The sequence below is a fragment of the Salvelinus sp. IW2-2015 genome, linkage group LG7 (genome assembly GCF_002910315.2).
Source record: "Salvelinus sp. IW2-2015 linkage group LG7, ASM291031v2, whole genome shotgun sequence".
Classification (NCBI taxonomy): domain Eukaryota; kingdom Metazoa; phylum Chordata; class Actinopteri; order Salmoniformes; family Salmonidae; genus Salvelinus; species Salvelinus sp. IW2-2015.
The window spans coordinates 29,904,973-29,921,983 of NC_036847.1; the positions used below are offsets into that span (position 1 = coordinate 29,904,973).

A 17,011-nucleotide genomic window follows, 5' to 3' on the forward strand; every position below is an offset into this window, starting at 1 on the left:
TAACTAATCAACTTATAAAGGCGGTCACACTGTCCGTTTGCCCCGGGGACGGCAGGGCAGGCGGACCCCCACCCTGCCTACACACTCACGGCACACTTGCTTCACACACTGGGTGGACTAGGCTCAGCAGGCAGACTCGCAGGGCAGTCCTCTGATCTCTCTATACACCCATAAAACAGGCATTACACACATGAGAATCCAATAGAAATGGACCCATCAGACAGGGCCTCACACAGAAAATGAAGAACTCCGATACCCTTTTCACACTACTGAGCCCAGCTGTACTGTGATGGTCTGGAACCATAGTTGTTGGAACTGTCCTGGAAATATCAAAGCCAGCCCAGTATTGTTGAAAGTGTTAGAAACTAGTATAAGAACACTTGAAGTGGGAAGCAACACACACACTCTGTTAATATGACGGCCCTCTGACATCAGCCATATCTAAATGATGAAGCAGTGTGGGGTGTTGTCATACATCTGTAAATGGGATATGCATGTTGTGGAGGATATATAAATCTAGTACAGTAGCAGATTCAGTATCAGAGGTACAGTAGTGCTATGGTTGACCTCTGACCTGTTTGTTTCAGACCAGGAAGTTCCACCCTGGTCCACTATTGTCCATTTGACTGACGCATCAACTCCCAACAGGTTATATATATTTTTTAAAGATACTGTGTGTGTGTGTGTGATCCCCTATTGGTGAGTACATACTATTATAGGGTGAGTGAAGGGACTGTACTGAAATCTGGACTTAACATGTTGATGTACACATGACGTTATGACACGTAACATGGCTATGTTGCTTTACATATACAGCTAGGACACATACAGCTTCACCGCACAGGCCTCTTTATCAGGGTGATTCAGAGATCTGGAGCCAGAAACCATTCAGCCTCTCTGTACTGTAGCATCTCTCTTGCTCTCTCCAATACATGCTTTATTGACATGAATGGGTGGTTGCAGCTGTTAACCAAAGCCTATATATGAAGTATTACATAAATTAACAATATGTTTGAGCAACAAAAACAATCATACATTGAAAATAATTACACAAAAAAGAAAAACATTTGAGAAATGAAATCTACGAGGGCTCATGTGTATGACATGTTGGGATCTACTGTCTCTTTCATATTATGACAGACCAGGACATCATCTGTAGCAAGATCTACTGTCTACGTTTTATCCGAACAAAATTGAGATTTTCCCTCAACAGGCAGTTTAAGAAATCCTGCAATTCTTTCTTTAAACTTCACCTGACCCACAGTACTTTCAAAGTCTCTCCTCTCTGACCTTCCATGTTTTTCTATGGCGTCCTGTCTCTATTCCCAGGCTATGGTCACTGAGTCCGTGCATTGTTAATGTCTTCCTTTGTTTTAATTTTTTGATTTTGACAAGATGTGTTAATTTGATATCTCTATTTAGAATTTGGTAACATTGAAGTTTGTGATTAAATTGAATTTTGTTTTGTATGTATGTATTTTGGTAACTGTTGAGTTCTTATATCCTCCTGGATTTGAATCTCTCTCTCTTCTCTCTCTCCTAGACGCACCAGCATGCCTCTTCCTGACACTGATAACAGGCCAGGGTGAGAGACAGACACACCACTCCCAACGGCCTCTGTCTAAGGAAGTGGATCCTGCAGATTGTCTATTCAGCTCTAAAAGACAAAGGCTTTTTAAAGATGTCAAACCAAGCATTGTTCATAAAACAGAACTACTGCTGCTTTACACTAACTACATTACAAACCCTGAAAGTTATATTACAGAAAGAACTCTTAACCTCACAGTACAGTTACGACTCCATTAAGTACCAAAATCTGCCAATTGTGGACATGTGAGAGCAATATTTTCCTGCCAGTGTCACTAACAGCTTTAGACAAACCAGAAAAGTGACAGCGTGACATGATTGTAGTAAAACAGAAAAGTGACATGATTGTAGTTTACTTTGACCGTGAGCCAACCTTTATTTAACTAGGCAAGTCAGTTAAGAACAAATTATTATTTACAATGATGGCCTAGGAACGGTGGGTTAACTGCCTTGTTCAGGGGCAGAATGACAGATTTTTACCTTGTCAGCTCGGGGATTCGAATAAGCAACTTTTCGGTTACTGGCCCAACCACTAGGCTACCTGCCGCCCCTACAATTGACACTCTATTCCCTATATAGTGCACTATTTTTGACCTGGGCCTATAGGGCTCTGGTCAAAATTAGGGCACTAGATAGGGAACAGGGTTCCGTTTTGGGACGCAGACCCAGCCTTCCCAGGCAGGAAAGATCTCGTTTTCTGTGCTGTGGCTGTGCAGGAAACTCAGCCATTCACCCAGACATATACTCCCATCCTGGACTGGGTGCTGTGGGAGTGATCGATCCTGTTAAGAGTCAGGAGGAGGGAGGGAGGGGTATAGGCTGCATCACCATCCCCCAAATAATAAGAATTACTTTATTTCCATCTTAAACACATAGACGTTAGATTCCTTCCTCTCTCTTTAATGTCTGATGAGATGAAATCTCTCTTTTCTTCTTTGTTGCCTGTCACATCCATTTAAAAAATAACAATATCAATATCACTGATTGTTTCGATTCATGTGAAAGGAGTTTCTTATTTTGATTGAGCTGGACCATGGCGTTCCCTACATTTGTCCTTATGTACTATGATATATCTCATCTGAGTCTCTGCCCTCACGGCCCTGACACCCTTCCCTCCCTTCAAAATCTTCTCCTACCTTCCCACAACCCCCCATCGCTTTTCCTCTTTGGCCTGTATCATCTCAGTATTCTCTCATGTCCATTTTGATTATTCAGAGAAATAACAATTTGACTATATTCACTATTATGCTATGACTGTTTKACCTCTGGCTATGAATAATGTTATTCCTGGTGTCTTCTCAGACTGATATAGATATATATATGGTTGAAACAACATTGGAATACAGAGAAAGAATGAGGGAGATGTGAGAGTGATGTATCAACATCTATGGGGTCACAATGTATCATAGGCTGAAGGGCTAAAGAGTTCTCCTAAAAGTGTGAATTGTTTTTAGAGGCAGCACAAGACTTTGTAGTACAGTAGTATTGTACGGCCAGTATATTGTATCCACTGGCAAACAGACAGTGTTCAGGAGATATCCAGGAAGCTAGAAGAATCGGATGACAAACGTTTACCTCTGACCTCTCTGTTTATTTAAGCCTCTATAAATGATAAGAAACATCAGACTCCTGGAGACACAGATTCTTAATTACCCCTTTCATTGTGACATAATATTTCCCCTTTTTATGACTCTCTCAAATCTCAGCTATTGTTCTGAGACGAATACACATAATATGTTGATAGAGCCAGAAGTAGCTGGCGGGGTGTTTCCAGCTAAGAGGTATTGGGTGCGCTGGGTTGATGAGGATCAGGGGGGGGGTTAAGGGCCAAGGTGTCAACCTGGGTCTCCAGAAAACAAAGGAACGCAAAGCTGGAAGTCAGAGAGAGACAGTAGTGTGTGTGTGTGTGTGTGTGTGTGTGTGTGTGTGTGTGTGTGTGTGTGTGTGTGTGGTGTGTTGTGTGGTGTGTGTTGTGTGTGTGTGTGGTGTGTGTGTGTGTGTGTGTGTGTGTGTGTGTGTGTGTGTGTGTGTGTGTGTGTGTGTGTGTGTGTGTGTGTGTGTGTGTGTGTGAGAGAGAGAGAGAGATAGGGCTGGAGTAGCTCTTTACTGAGCAGGAAGCTCTTACACAGCCTTTCTGTCATGGACCCTCTTCACCTTTTATCTATTAATAAATGAATAACAGTAGTGGGGAATCCCTCCAAGTAGGAATGATCTGTGGACAAGGGCATACAAAGTTCAGAGGGATATCAGGATGTTTATTGGTGTAGGAACTCAATTCATTTCTAACCAACCTGTTAAATGTGTAACAAAGTATATTTTATTAGGTTAGACAATAAACTCCAACCATTTGCCTCTTTTTATACTGTGGCAAGAAAAAGTATGTGAACCCTTTGGAATTACCTGGATTTCTGCATACATTGGTAATAAAATGTCATCTGATCTTCATCGTATCACAACAATAGACAAACACAGTCTGCTTAAACTAATAACACACAAACAATGATTCGTTCTCATGTGTTTTTTGAACACACTGTGTAAACATTCACAATGCAGGGTGGAAAAAGTATGTGAACCCTTGGATTTAATAACTGCTTGACCCTCCTTTTGCAGCAATAACTTCAACCAAACATTTTCTGTAGTTGTGGATCAGACCTGCACAATGGTCAGGGGGAATGATAGCAAGCTGTCCAGGCCACAAAGCAGCCCCAAACCATGATGCTCCCTCCACCATACTTTACAGTTGGGATGAGGTTTTGATGTTGGTGTGCCTTTTTTTTCTACACATAGGGTTGTGTGTTCCTTCCAAAAAAACTAAACTTTCTTTTTCATCTGTCCACAGAATATTTTCCCAGTAGCGCTGTGAAACATCCAGGTGATATTTTGCGAACTTCAGACGTGCAGCAATGTTTCTTTTGGACAGCAGTGGCTTCTTCCGTGTTGTCCTCCCATGAACACCGTTCTTGTTCAGTGTTTTACGGATTGTAGACTTGTCAACAGAGATGTTAGCATGTTCCAGAGATTTCTGTAAGTCTTTAGCTGACACTCTAGATTCTTCTTAACCTCATTGAGCATTCTGCGCTGGGCTCTTGCAGTCATCTTTGCAGGACGGCCACTCCTAGGGAGAGTAGTAACAGTGCTGAACTTTCTCCATTTATAGCCAATTTGTCTTAGAGTGGACTGATGAATATCAAGGCTTTTAGAGATACTTTTGTAACCCTTTCCAGCTTTATACAATTCAACAATTCTTAATCTTAGGTCCTCTGAGATCTCTTTTGTTCGAGGGATGGTTCACATCAGGCAATGCTTCTTGTGAATAGCAAACTCAAATTTTGTGAGTGTTTTTAATAGGGCTGGGCAGCTCTAACCATCTTCAATCTCGTATCATCCAATTAGCTTTTGGAGAAGTCCTTAGCCTAGGGGTTCACATACTTTTTCAAACCTAGACTGTGAATGTTTAAATTATGTACTCAATGTAGACAAGAAAAATACAATAGCTTGTGTGTTATTAGTTTAAGCACAATATGTTTGTCTATTGTTGTGACTTAGATGAAGATCAGATCACATTTTATGACCAATTTATGCAGAAATCCAGGTAATTACAAAAGGTTCACATACTTTTTATTGCCGCTGTAAATCGTTCGTATCCCATGATTCTCTGTTAAATGAGTTGTCAAGTAGGTTAATAGTTCCCCTGGTCGACCTCTCCAAATGTGTGTGTGTAATAAGACTTACCAACATCACCATAATGCGTAATCCGGTTATCTTCACCTCTGCCTCTTGGGAGGGAAAAAGACCGGTCACGTCCTACTGTATAACAACATAAAGTCCGGCAATAACGTAAGTGGAGGCGTGCGCTGTCGCGGTGGGAGCGTGTATAGGAAGGAGGGCAATCTTGTCCAGACTCTAATAAGAACCCAATGGCTCGCGCACGGCGGGCAGGAGCGCGTCAACACGACACGAGACACAAGTGGACGGCCAAAACATCTCGAGACGCATTGCTGGAGGCAGGAATGGGATGAGATTCTGAGAATGCGATCAGGAGAATTCGTAGACGAGATATTTCACAGAGACGCAACAGTGAGGTAGGTGCGCGTCAGGTTTGCTATTGCTGAACTGCCCGGTGACTGGAGAGAGGCGGTAGGTAGGTAGGCGACTGGAAGCTCGAGAAACACCTGCAAAGACTGAGAACTATTTATTTTTCATTTATTGTGAACAGCATAAAGAATGATACATCTTAAACATTCTGGAAAGGAAAATAGTTTTCAAGTGTCATAAATTATTAAGGGAGTAATCAAAACATTAAAATACATAAGCAAGAGGATATAACAATACAGTAGAGATTAAAGTTCATTTTAAAGGGTCAACATGGATTTTTACAGAAGAACGCCGTCCCTGTACTTCCAGTGTGGATTTTGATCCATAATGGCCAACCTTGCTCTATAGAAACATTAAAACTCCTTTACAACTCATGATCTGGAATGGACCACCACCAAGATTTAACCCCCATCATTCAAATGCATTTAAGTGCCCGAGACAGGGCTTGCTTAGTGGGCACAGTGGATCATTGAAGGTGTCCCCAATGAAGGTGTCCTCCTGGTGGGAAAGCCTGGCACGGCTTGGCCTGCTCGCTATCTTCACGTGGAGCTCCCTGGTCCAGGGGTGCGGGCCAGGCCCTGGGTACGGCAACCGCCCTAGGCCCAGGAAACTCACCCCCATGCCTTACAAGACCTCCTTCCCCAAACTTTCAGAGAACAACCTAGGTGCCAGCGGGAGGGTGGAGGGCAAGATCACACGTAACTCAGAACGCTTTAATGAACTGGTGTGTAACTACAACACCGATATTATCTTCAAAGATGAGGAGAAAACCCTTGCTGACCGCTTCATGACCAAGGTAAGACTGGTTGACAGACTGGGTCAGACAGTGTTTGTAATGGCTAATCAAGTACAATTATCTCCAGGTTTCAGTTTGATTTTGTAGGACATTTACTGTGTGACAACGTCAAGATCCCATCGACCCACTTGGTGCCCTTTCCATTGACCTGTTTAAGTCACTGGTCAGTCATGACAGTAATATAGTTACTATTAGACAGGCCAGTAGGTCCCTAGTATAATACCATAGGAGGATACTCTTTCAGTGCAGGGAAACGGGTTCTCTGTGCTAGCTCATAAGGGGAATCGCTCTGCTGGATGATTGATGAACTGCAGCAGGTAGTGGTATACATAGATTTTTWAAATCACTATTGTGACATTTTCAGGATTCATTTTCTCCAATCCACAACTTCAACTTGATAAACTGATGTTAATTCATTAATCACTTTCCCTGCATTTCCTATTTTGTTACTTGATAAAAGGCAATCAAATAAATAGTGGGCTGGATAGTTACTCACAAGGTGCTAAACCATAGAAACTTCAGTAATGGACAGTTTACAGTCTCTGGTTGAACTATTTTGGTGTGAACTTCTTGTTTAATCAAAGAATTCTGTCCCAGGTGTCTAATTTTCCGGATGTAATTCAGGATGTAATTTAATATGACTCTGGGAGAATGTGTTCCAACTTGTGGGGATCATGTCCTCTCAATCTTTAACCAAAGTCTTTGTTGCTTGGTAATAAAACGATTCCTCTGGTTCTACTGCTCTGTGTGTGCATACTAGGAGGGACTCGTAGGTGAGGCCAGGCAGGTAAACTTGCATTAGAGTCAGGTTTGCCACATGACTAGGATCGCAAAGTTCCAGGAACTTTCAATAAATTCCCTGGTCATTCAGAAATCCTGGTTGGAGGATTCCAGATTTCCTGCTTATTCCCTCCTGATTCCGGGAATCCTCCAAACGGATTTAGGGAAAATCAGGGAATTGATTGAAAGTTCCCAGGATTTTTAAACTCTACATATGACCATTCAAATATGATCAGGAATTGAGGAGTTACGAAACAGGCACATCAGCACAGGAACACAGACCTCTCACATATGTCACATCTGACCTCTTTAGAATATCAAGGAAGCCACAGTGTGATGTTAGCATTTTGATTTGAGGCCGTGGAACAATAAACGTATTGTTATTTCTCTCAAATGGCTGGTATTCTCAACTTCTGATGTCAAGGGAGAATCGATCCATATACAAGAGGCATGTAATCTTGGACATGGGATATTTAAGACATACAGTAGGCCTACTGTAATCTTCAAACTAATTGTCAGATTCTTAAAATTCACCATCATTAGTAACATCAAGACTATCCTTCACAATTGAGCATAACAACATTTCTTCTGTAAATGCAGGCTACTCATGTGGTGATGCTTGGAGTTCAGTCTGTGTTCTTTCTTTTTTTTGAAGGAGTGTACAGTATGTGATGGAAATCTGTGGTTGAGTGTGTGTATGCCCTTTTGATTCCCAGTCTGAGGACCAGTGTGTATATGCGTGCATGTACCAGTGTGTGTGTGTGTGTGTGCAGTATGTGTGCATGTGCCCCTCTCTCTGGCCAGATGTGAAAGACGTTCTTTGTGTAGGGTTTGGACACTCCAAGGGGTCGCCTATACAAAATTCTCGCCTGCTGAAGTAATGGCACCGTCGGAAAAAACGACTATTGTAGTTCAATGACAATGAAACGCCTCTCTTCAATGGCATGGCGAGAAAAATGTAGGCAGTTTGTTTTGTATCCCTAGTTCTTTTCTCACTCTGGCTGAGTGCATGCCCATGCATTCCTCCCATCTGTATCTCTGCCCTCTCACTTAGCCTGGACCTGGCCTCTTAGCTGCTCTGCATCTCTCTTGCCAAGTCTCTCTCTCTCTGAAATATGGTTAACAAACTCTGTTCCAACCACAGAGATGTATAGAGATTGCAACGTTGTATCTGTGCCATTGTGGCATCTGTGACATCATCCATTTTAACGTAGTACAATTTTCTTCTTCTTTTGATGTTTAAAAAAAGTGTCAAGCTAATATTGGTGACTTACCGCCCCGTGCAGTGCTGGAGTCTTTCAATGATCTCTATACATCTCTATGGTTCCAATTCCTCGGGAATTGGGAATTTCAGGAGGCAATGCTTAAGAGCCTCTTAAAAGTTTGCCTCAGTTTGATGGTCTGTACAGTTAACCTATTACCTGTGAGAGTGTTATGTTGTATTAACCAGAGTACAGAGATTTAGGCTCTGACACGACATATTGTAAACTGCTATTGTGTGATATTACATTTTACATTTACATTTTAGTCATTTAGCAGACACTCTTATCCATGGCGACTTACAGGAAAAATTATGGTTAAGTGCCTTGCTCAAGGGCAGACAGATTTTTCACCTAGTCGGCACAGTGACCTTTCAGCGACCTTTCAGTTACTGGCCCAACGCTCTTATCTGCTAGGCTACCTGCCGCTACCTACCTACCTACCTGTGACATTCAAACATAATACAGTATGTATCATTGCAGCCCAGTAGTGGGTGTATATCTGGTGTTCACATTTCTGATAAAATGTCTCAGAGGTGCCACTGACTCACTGAATGGCCTTAATTATTCCCTCACCCAGCAGAAAAGGCCAAGGAATGTTCTAGAATGGCTACAGTAGCTTTGTGTTCTTATGTTCTGATTGTTTGAGAAAGGTTGGAGAGGGTGGCAATGGCCTTTAGTAGCTCTGAATACAGACAATTTAAATCTGATGATGTCAATGGAGAGACAAATTAGCCTGGTTCCAGATCAGTTTTTGTTGCAAGGTGGCATGATAGCAAAAAATGTTGGGGGACCAGGCTAGAGACAAATAACCTAGCGGGGATAATAGGAGGAATACAGTTAGTTGCAGTAGTGTTGTGGTTTTAGGTATTGAGTTACAAGGGGTTGAATGAGACTGTGAGTGAATGAATATATGGTCATTGTGGGTGAGGTAGACAACAGGCTCATATATACTCTCTGTCTCAAGCGGTTCCTTTTCCCTCATTAATGAATGATTAAAACAGTCTCTGGTACCTCCCCTCTCTCTAAGGGGGTTCATACACGTCAATAGTCCTGGAGTTGCTATCGACAGACCCGCCTATAATGCTGACAATACTTGCCAATTGCCTAATAATTCTCACGAGAATATGAGGGCTAATTTAATTGAGAGCAAATGAATGACTCTATTGGCATAGTAGATACATTATGACAGCATAGTTCAATTGAATGGTATCATATCATATTGTATGAATGAAATCTCTCCACCCCTCTCCATGTCCCTCAGCGCTGTAAAGACTGCCTCAACAAACTAGCCATAGCGGTGATGAACCACTGGCCTGGGACGAAGCTGAGGGTGACAGAGGCCTGGGATGAGGACGGCCATCACCCCCCTGACTCTCTTCATTATGAGGGACGGGCTGTGGACATCACCACGTCAGACCGCATCCCAGACAAGTACGGCATGCTTGCCCAGCTGGCTGTGGAGGCTGGCTTTGACTTTGTGTACTATGAGTCCAAGTACCATGTGCACTGCTCTGTCAAAGCTGGTAAGTCAAGTGGATATTAACTGGTATATTTAATACATGACAAATACATTATTTCCAGTGATTTGCCTTTGGATGTATTTTACATTTATTCCTGTCATTATTTTCATACATTCATGCATATCTTATGTCATATTATACCATATCAATGTTATTAACAAAATATAGTGTTTTAGTCATCTTACAGTAGGTCCTTCTCTATTGATTCCCCCCTCAGATCACTCTGTGGCGGTGGAGAAGGGGGGCTGTTTCCCAGGCTGGGCCCGGGTGACCTTGGCCGGAGGGGGACAGAAGACCCTGGCCTCCCTGGGGCCTGGAGACAGAGTGTTGGCCCTGTCTGGGTCAGGACACATCGTCCTCAGCCGCGTCCTTCTATTCCTACACCAAGACCATGAGAGCAGGTCCACTTTCCTGGTCCTGGCCACAAAAGATGGCCGCCGCCTAGCCCTCACTCCCCACCACCTGGTCTTCCTCGCACCCCATCACAAACTCCACTACAGTGAGTACAAGGCTCAGTTTGCCAGTAGAGCCAAACCGGGGGACTATGTACTCGTCCATGGAGCGGACGGCCGAGTACAACCATCCAGGATCGCATCTGTATCGCAGGAGGAAGGGATGGGTGTATACGCACCCCTGACTGAACACGGCACTCTGTTTGTGGATGGGGTGCTCGCATCCAGCTATGCACTTATAGAGGACCATAGACTGGCACACTGGGCGTTTGGGCCTCTGAGACTGCTGCTGTCATTCACCCAGCTGGTTAGGGGGGAGGGCACACTGGGAGCGCAGGTCACAGAGGCAGAGAGAGAGCACACGAAGAAGCCCACTCACTGCAACACTCAACACATTTGTGTGAATCAGACACTCAGCAGCCCAGGCGTGTATGTGAATACAAACACTTCAGACAGACAAAGCAGTTGGGCTGCTGTACCCATAAACAGAGACATTGAGGGGGGACACTGTGACTCTGTGCGAGAAAAGGTTTTGAGTGTGCACTGGTATGCTAGGCTGCTACACAGGCTTGGACAGTTCTTTCTAGACCCAAAGACATTTCATCATTAGGCTAAAGGCACTATAGGTTCAACTCTGGTGCCTGTATACTACTGATAATTGCTACTGTACTGTTACATTTCCACAGTGTCCTACTGATAATTGCTACTGTACTGTTACATTTCCACAGTGTCCTATAGATAATTGCTACTGTACTGTAACATTTCCACAGTGTCCTACAGATAATTGCTACTGTACTGTTACATTTCCACAGTGTCCTACTGATAATTGCTACTGTACTGTAACATTTCCACAGTGTCCTACAGATAATTGCTACTGTAACATTTCCACAGTGTCCTACAGATAATTGCTACTGTACTGTTACATGTCCACAGTGTCCTATAGATAGAGGGCGGCAGGTAGCCTAGTGGTTAGGGAGTTGGGCCAGTAACCGAAAGGTTGCTAGATTGTATCCCCGAGCTGACAAGAATCTGCCGTTCTGCCCCTGAACAAGGCAGTTAACCCACTGTTTCTAGGCCGTCATTGTAAATAAGAATTTGTTCTTTACTGACTTGCCTAGTTAAATTAAGGTTAAATAAAAAAATTGCTTCTGTTACACTTCCACGGTGTCCTACAGATAATTGCTACTGTACTGTAACATTTCCACAGTGTCCTACAGATAATTGCTATTGTACTGTTACATTTCCAGTGTCCTATAGATAATTGCTATTGTACTGTTACATTTCCACAGTGTCCACAGATAATTGCTATTGTACTGTTACATTTCCACAGTGTCCTATAGATAATTGCTATTGTACTGTACCAATTCCACAGTTGTCCTACAGATAATTGCTATTGTACTGTTACATTTCCACAGTGTCCTACAGATAATTGCTATGTTACTGTTACATTTCCAGTGTCCTATAGATAATTGCTATTTACTGTTACATTTCCACAGTGTCCTACAGATAATTGCTATTGTACTGTTACATTTCCACAGTGTCCTACAGATAATTGCTATTGTACTGTTACATTTCCACAGTGTCCTACAGATAATTGCTATTGTACTGTTACATTTCCACAGTGCCTACAGATAATTGCTATTGTACTGTTACATTTCCACAGTGTCCTACAGATAATTGCTATTGTACTGTTACATTTCCACTTATGCTCCTATTTTTTCTACTGCCCTGTGCTTTTACTAAAATGTTCAACCTTATGCACCCCGAAAGAGTATATTTGCATTTTACTCACCGGTAATTGCATTGTAATGTATTTATTGATTAATATTGTATTTCCTCTTTACTTTCAGTAAATGTGTTGATGGTTGGTTTGGGTGCATGTAGAATCGGACTATGTCTTCAAAGATAATGCTTTCAGAAGGCTTTTATTACAAGTTCATTCCTGAGAGAAATGGACGCCATAATAACGGAATCATCATGTGTATTGTCAAGAATCTATTGCATGTGTATTGTCAAGAATCCATTGTATATGTGTATTGTCAAGAATCCACTGTGACATGTGTATTGTCAAGAATCCATTGTACATGTGTATTGTCAAGAAATCCATTGTATAGTGTATTGTCAAGAATCCATTGTACATGTGTTATTGTCAAGAATCCATTGTACATGTGTATTGTTTAAGAATCCATTGTACATGTGTATTGTCAAGAATCCATTGTATTTGTGTATTGTCAAGACTCTATTGTATGTGTATTTTGTCAAGAATCCATTGTACATGTGTATTGTCAAGAATCCATTGTACATGTGTATTGTCAAGAATCCATTGTATATGTATCTTATTTAGATAACATCTACAGTATAAGCCAACATAAAATGTGGGTTTCCTATATGCTTTATTATTCTAAAACAATGAGGAAATATGAGTATGTGCCAGAACAAATAAAAGCTTTATTTTTGTACCTTCTGAATCATAATATATAAATGTAGCAATTTATTGTAATTATTATAACTATGGCCTCATTTGTTATGTTGTCTTTTAAAAGTGTAATTAAACAAATAATAATGCATTATTGTGTAAGGTAAACCCTGCTTGTGTTCCTGTTTTACATGTAGATTCTTGCTGTTAAATCGTTCTGTCTCTCCTAGGGTTTGGGTTTGCAAATGACATTTACAGAACAGAAGATGTTTAATGGATGTAGTTCTGTCCTTGAACTGTTCTTGTCTATTAATGTCCTGTATTATGTCATGTTTCATGTGGACCCCAAGAAGAGTAGCAGCTGCTTTCACAACAGCTAATGGGGATCCTAATAAAATACCAAAAAGACTACATGAAAAACTTGAGAAATCTGACCACGGCCTATAGTCATATCTGGAGCCTCCGAATTACAGTGGGAGCTGTCTTCTTGGTGCATGTGTACTGTAGCAGAAAAGGTTAAAACTCAGACATCCAGCAGAACTGGTGGCCCAGTCTACAGTAGTTAATAAGATACCCAGACTTAATATTCTCCCTTGCTGCCCTATCTCTCTGTGTTTATCTTAATCATGTTCTCCATCCCGGCTCCTGAGTAATGGAATCTCTATGCTCTGATTCTCCAAGTATTTCACAAGTGTATTTGCAACATAGCTTGTTAATGGTGACCTGTACTGTCATTGACACTTCCTTTCTGTTATTAACCTAAACGAACAATGCCTTGTTGTCTCTGTTTTGTCACATTTATTTATCTTGAAACGTTCTCCTCTCAGCTCCTTTATCCTCAGATTTACCCAGTGTGTACATCCTGTGACGTGTAATACAAGGTTATACACCCCCTTGTGGAGTACCTGACATCATACTTGTGGATTATATCTACGTTTGGGTCTTTGCAGATATTGCTCCTGTGTAATAATGCAGTAATTATTGCAGTAAACAATAGTAACTAACAACACTTTATTGATGCTATTATTAACATAGAAATGTATATACAAATGTAGTAATTGAATGCATAGTAATGAGTTATCCAGTCCAGGTAAGTGTTCCATCTTCCCATAGTACCTTCATTCTGGATACTCAATAGGTCGTAGAAGAAGGAATAGCCTGATTGTTGAGAGAGGGAGACGATACTATATTCTATCAGCTCCATATTTTGTAAATCATTCAAAGATTACATTGAACCTGACCAGTGTTGTGTGCAGAATAGGATCATCAGGCACATTGGAGAAGAGCAGAATAATAGCAGTGGGTGGGGGACTTGAAATGTGTACAAAATCAAATACATAAAACATTAAAATAAAAAGGAAACAAACTGAATGTCATTGTTCCAGTTAGCATTGTGTAGTAGACAGCTCACAGCTGTGGAGGTATTCCATCCAGGAGATTATCCTTGAGATAGAAGGGGCAGATTGGAATGCACACACTCATCAAGTCAGACCAATGGGAGAAGTCCAACAACATAATACCACCCACCTTTTACCATCTTTGACCAATCACAGCAGTGTCAGATTGTCAGAGAATCCCGACCATTCCCTGCCCTCAAAAATCCAATTCAATCCTGCTAAAATTGAGTGGGAGTTGGGTAATCCTGTCAGGGCAACCAGTATCTTAATCGCCTTTTTCGTTATGAAAACCAAACCAGCACAACCAACCATTTATGGTTAGTTAGTTCATAGCCAGAAAAACTCTTCTTCTGATCTGGGAGAGATCTCTGAGAGCAGATCTTTGAATAGAAAGTTGAACAGTCTGTACCGGTGTAGGCCCCATAAATATTGATTCAATGTGGACAGACAGATGGACAGACATGTTTTCATCAATTAAAAATTGGGGTCAAATTCAGTATGGTGAACGGTTGTGAGACACGTACATGTTTTGGTCCTGGATGTGACAAAGTCAGGACTCAGGAGTGAATGTTGAGACATGTTTATTGTGTACAATGTTGCAAAACATTGTGCAACATTGCATTGTTGAATATGCATAATTTTTGCTCAACCAATGTATACTCTTACCCACAGATATCCAGCATAGGTACGTATCCAGCGTATGAAGTGTCACATATGAGTGTGTCTCAATCAAAATATAGCATCAGGGCCTTGAATTTGATCCAAGCATTAATGCACACATCCAGAAAAGAGGAATCAGAGATGCCTAATATCCTACCTAGAATTAGGCCTAAGTACAACAATAACTAAATTGCCAGAAGAAGCATTCTGGATAGGGAGAATACATTATTGGTCCAAGCATGTAAATGATAGTCAAAAGGGAGTTGCAGTGGTGTAGACCAAAGTGAGAGAGCACCTGATCCTACTAGGAACTCAACTGTACTAGTAACTAGGAGGATGTGGGCAGAATGAGGTTGATTGATTCCTCTGAAAAACATGCAAGATCAGCGGGACATGCTGCCATGTTCTCAGATAAGGGCATGGTAGTGCATAGCCAGGAGACAGGAGTCACCATGGAGCTGCAGGCCACTATGGGCCAGTGCTATAGAATGGGAAAGTAACATACTAGGACTCTGGGAAGGGTGAAGGGGTCATTCAAGGCAAGAAGCCTACCGGTTCAATAGGAGTAGGACTGAATCTGGGCATGTGTGAGAGAAAGAGGCAATTATAGCAATGAATACCATAACCTCTCGAATGTCACACGATAGCCAATGTATCCTCCTAAAATCTAACATACAATAGAGGCATCCAAATCCAATCATATTCCATTATTGTTTCATGCGCTCTTCTATACACAACGTGCATGGACATTGACGAGTCACAGTTTTGCCTTGTTTATGAATTTGCATTGGGCTCAGTCTGATGATCTGACATATGGTGTAAAGTTCAAAATCAGAATATGCTATCCACTAAAATATTATAACCCTGAAAAAGTTAAGATAGCTTATTGGCTTTGAGCTGAACTAGTTAGCTAACAACTTGGAGAGGCGCGTACAAAATGCTCCCTTGCAGACATGAGAAATGTTGTTGTTTTAGCGACTTGACGGAACATACACACCGACACACTCGTGGTGGTGATCCGGACAGGAATAGCTCGCTAAAGTTAAGACGTTAGGTGTCGAAAACATTGTTTCAGATAATGCCTGAAAGTTTAATGTTAATAAATTGAGATATTACCCAATTTTGGGTCGAATATCGGATGCCAACTTAATACAACTCCGAACCAGTAAAATGCAGAGAAGCTAGTTAACTTGTGCCGTTAGTTAGCTAACGTTATCTATCTAATTTAGTTACCATCAACTACTAAACATTCCCCTATGTTTCGGAACATTGGGCTATCGATCGTGCATTTTTATGGAAGATTGGCTATAATTTTATACTCGTCGACCATTGCTTTTTGTTTAACAATTTTCACGGCGTGTTAGCAACTGGCCATCAACTCTTGTCTTTCGAGCTCCGTGGCTGGCTAGCTAGCTACGCTAGTTATCCAGCCTGCCACACTCCGTGCACTTCCCCCACTCACCTCATTCTCCAGCCGGCAAGCCCGCTAAGTAAAATGAGGCAAGCATCAACCATTTAACTGTGTAGACTGCTACAAATATGGATTGTTTGGATGTATGAGGACACAACCATCTCATTGTAAGGTGAGTCGTTTGGTTGAATAACATCACTAACGAACTTATTTGACGAATCAATTTCTCTGACCTTTAAGGCTAGCTAGGTTGTAGCTAGCTAACGTTAAGTTAGTTGATCTGGATGGCTAACGTCTAGTTAGCTAACGACACTAAGTTAACTAGCTACTCCGACTGGCTATGGATTTAGCTAACGAATTCATATAAGAATTCACTCAAATTACATTAGCTAACGTAAATGTAAGCTACATGTTTAGCTAAACTGAACACCCTTATTATTTAAACTGCGTAGCTAGCCAACTTTGTGATTGCCATAGTTGGCAGGCGACCTAACTAGCTAACTATCTTGTTTCCTAGTTAGCTAGCTAACTAGCATGTAACTTCGCTAGGGAGTTTACCTAACGGTTAATGCCAACAAGTTTTGGAGTTGCCGTTTTGGACGCATTGATTTGAGCTAGCTAGCAATCAAGTGGAG

The 17,011-nt window shown here is 41.6% G+C and overlaps 2 protein-coding genes and 1 long non-coding RNA gene across 3 annotated transcripts in view; 2 read left to right on the plus strand and 1 right to left on the minus strand.

Annotated features, from left to right (window-relative positions):
* Positions 1-17,011, minus strand: part of LOC139028070 (uncharacterized) — a 181,785-nt gene that overhangs the window by 118,009 nt on the left and 46,765 nt on the right. The window lies entirely within an intron of this gene.
* On the plus strand, positions 5,505-11,652 carry LOC111966798 (indian hedgehog protein-like). The gene is made up of 3 exons (XM_023991734.2): positions 5,505-6,478; positions 9,782-10,043; positions 10,258-11,652. Exons 1-3 carry the CDS (start codon positions 6,056-6,058, stop codon positions 11,100-11,102), a joined length of 1,530 nt encoding a protein of 509 aa, XP_023847502.1. The 5' UTR covers positions 5,505-6,055; the 3' UTR covers positions 11,103-11,652.
* LOC111966806 (histone-lysine N-methyltransferase 2D-like) overlaps positions 15,955-17,011 on the plus strand; it is a 51,891-nt gene continuing 50,834 nt past the window's right edge. Inside the window, 1 exon segment of the mRNA XM_023991745.2 lies at positions 15,955-16,548. The gene's annotated coding sequence lies outside the window, so the exon portion shown is untranslated.

Coding starts and splice junctions, on each gene's coding strand:
- LOC111966798 (XM_023991734.2), top strand. CDS start 6,056: ATGATCTGGAATGGACCACCACCAAGATTTAACCCCCATCATTCAAAT. Junction 6,479..9,781: donor CTGACCGCTTCATGACCAAG/GTAAGACTGGTT, acceptor CATGTCCCTCAG/CGCTGTAAAGACTGCCTCAA. Junction 10,044..10,257: donor GCACTGCTCTGTCAAAGCTG/GTAAGTCAAGTG, acceptor TTCCCCCCTCAG/ATCACTCTGTGGCGGTGGAG.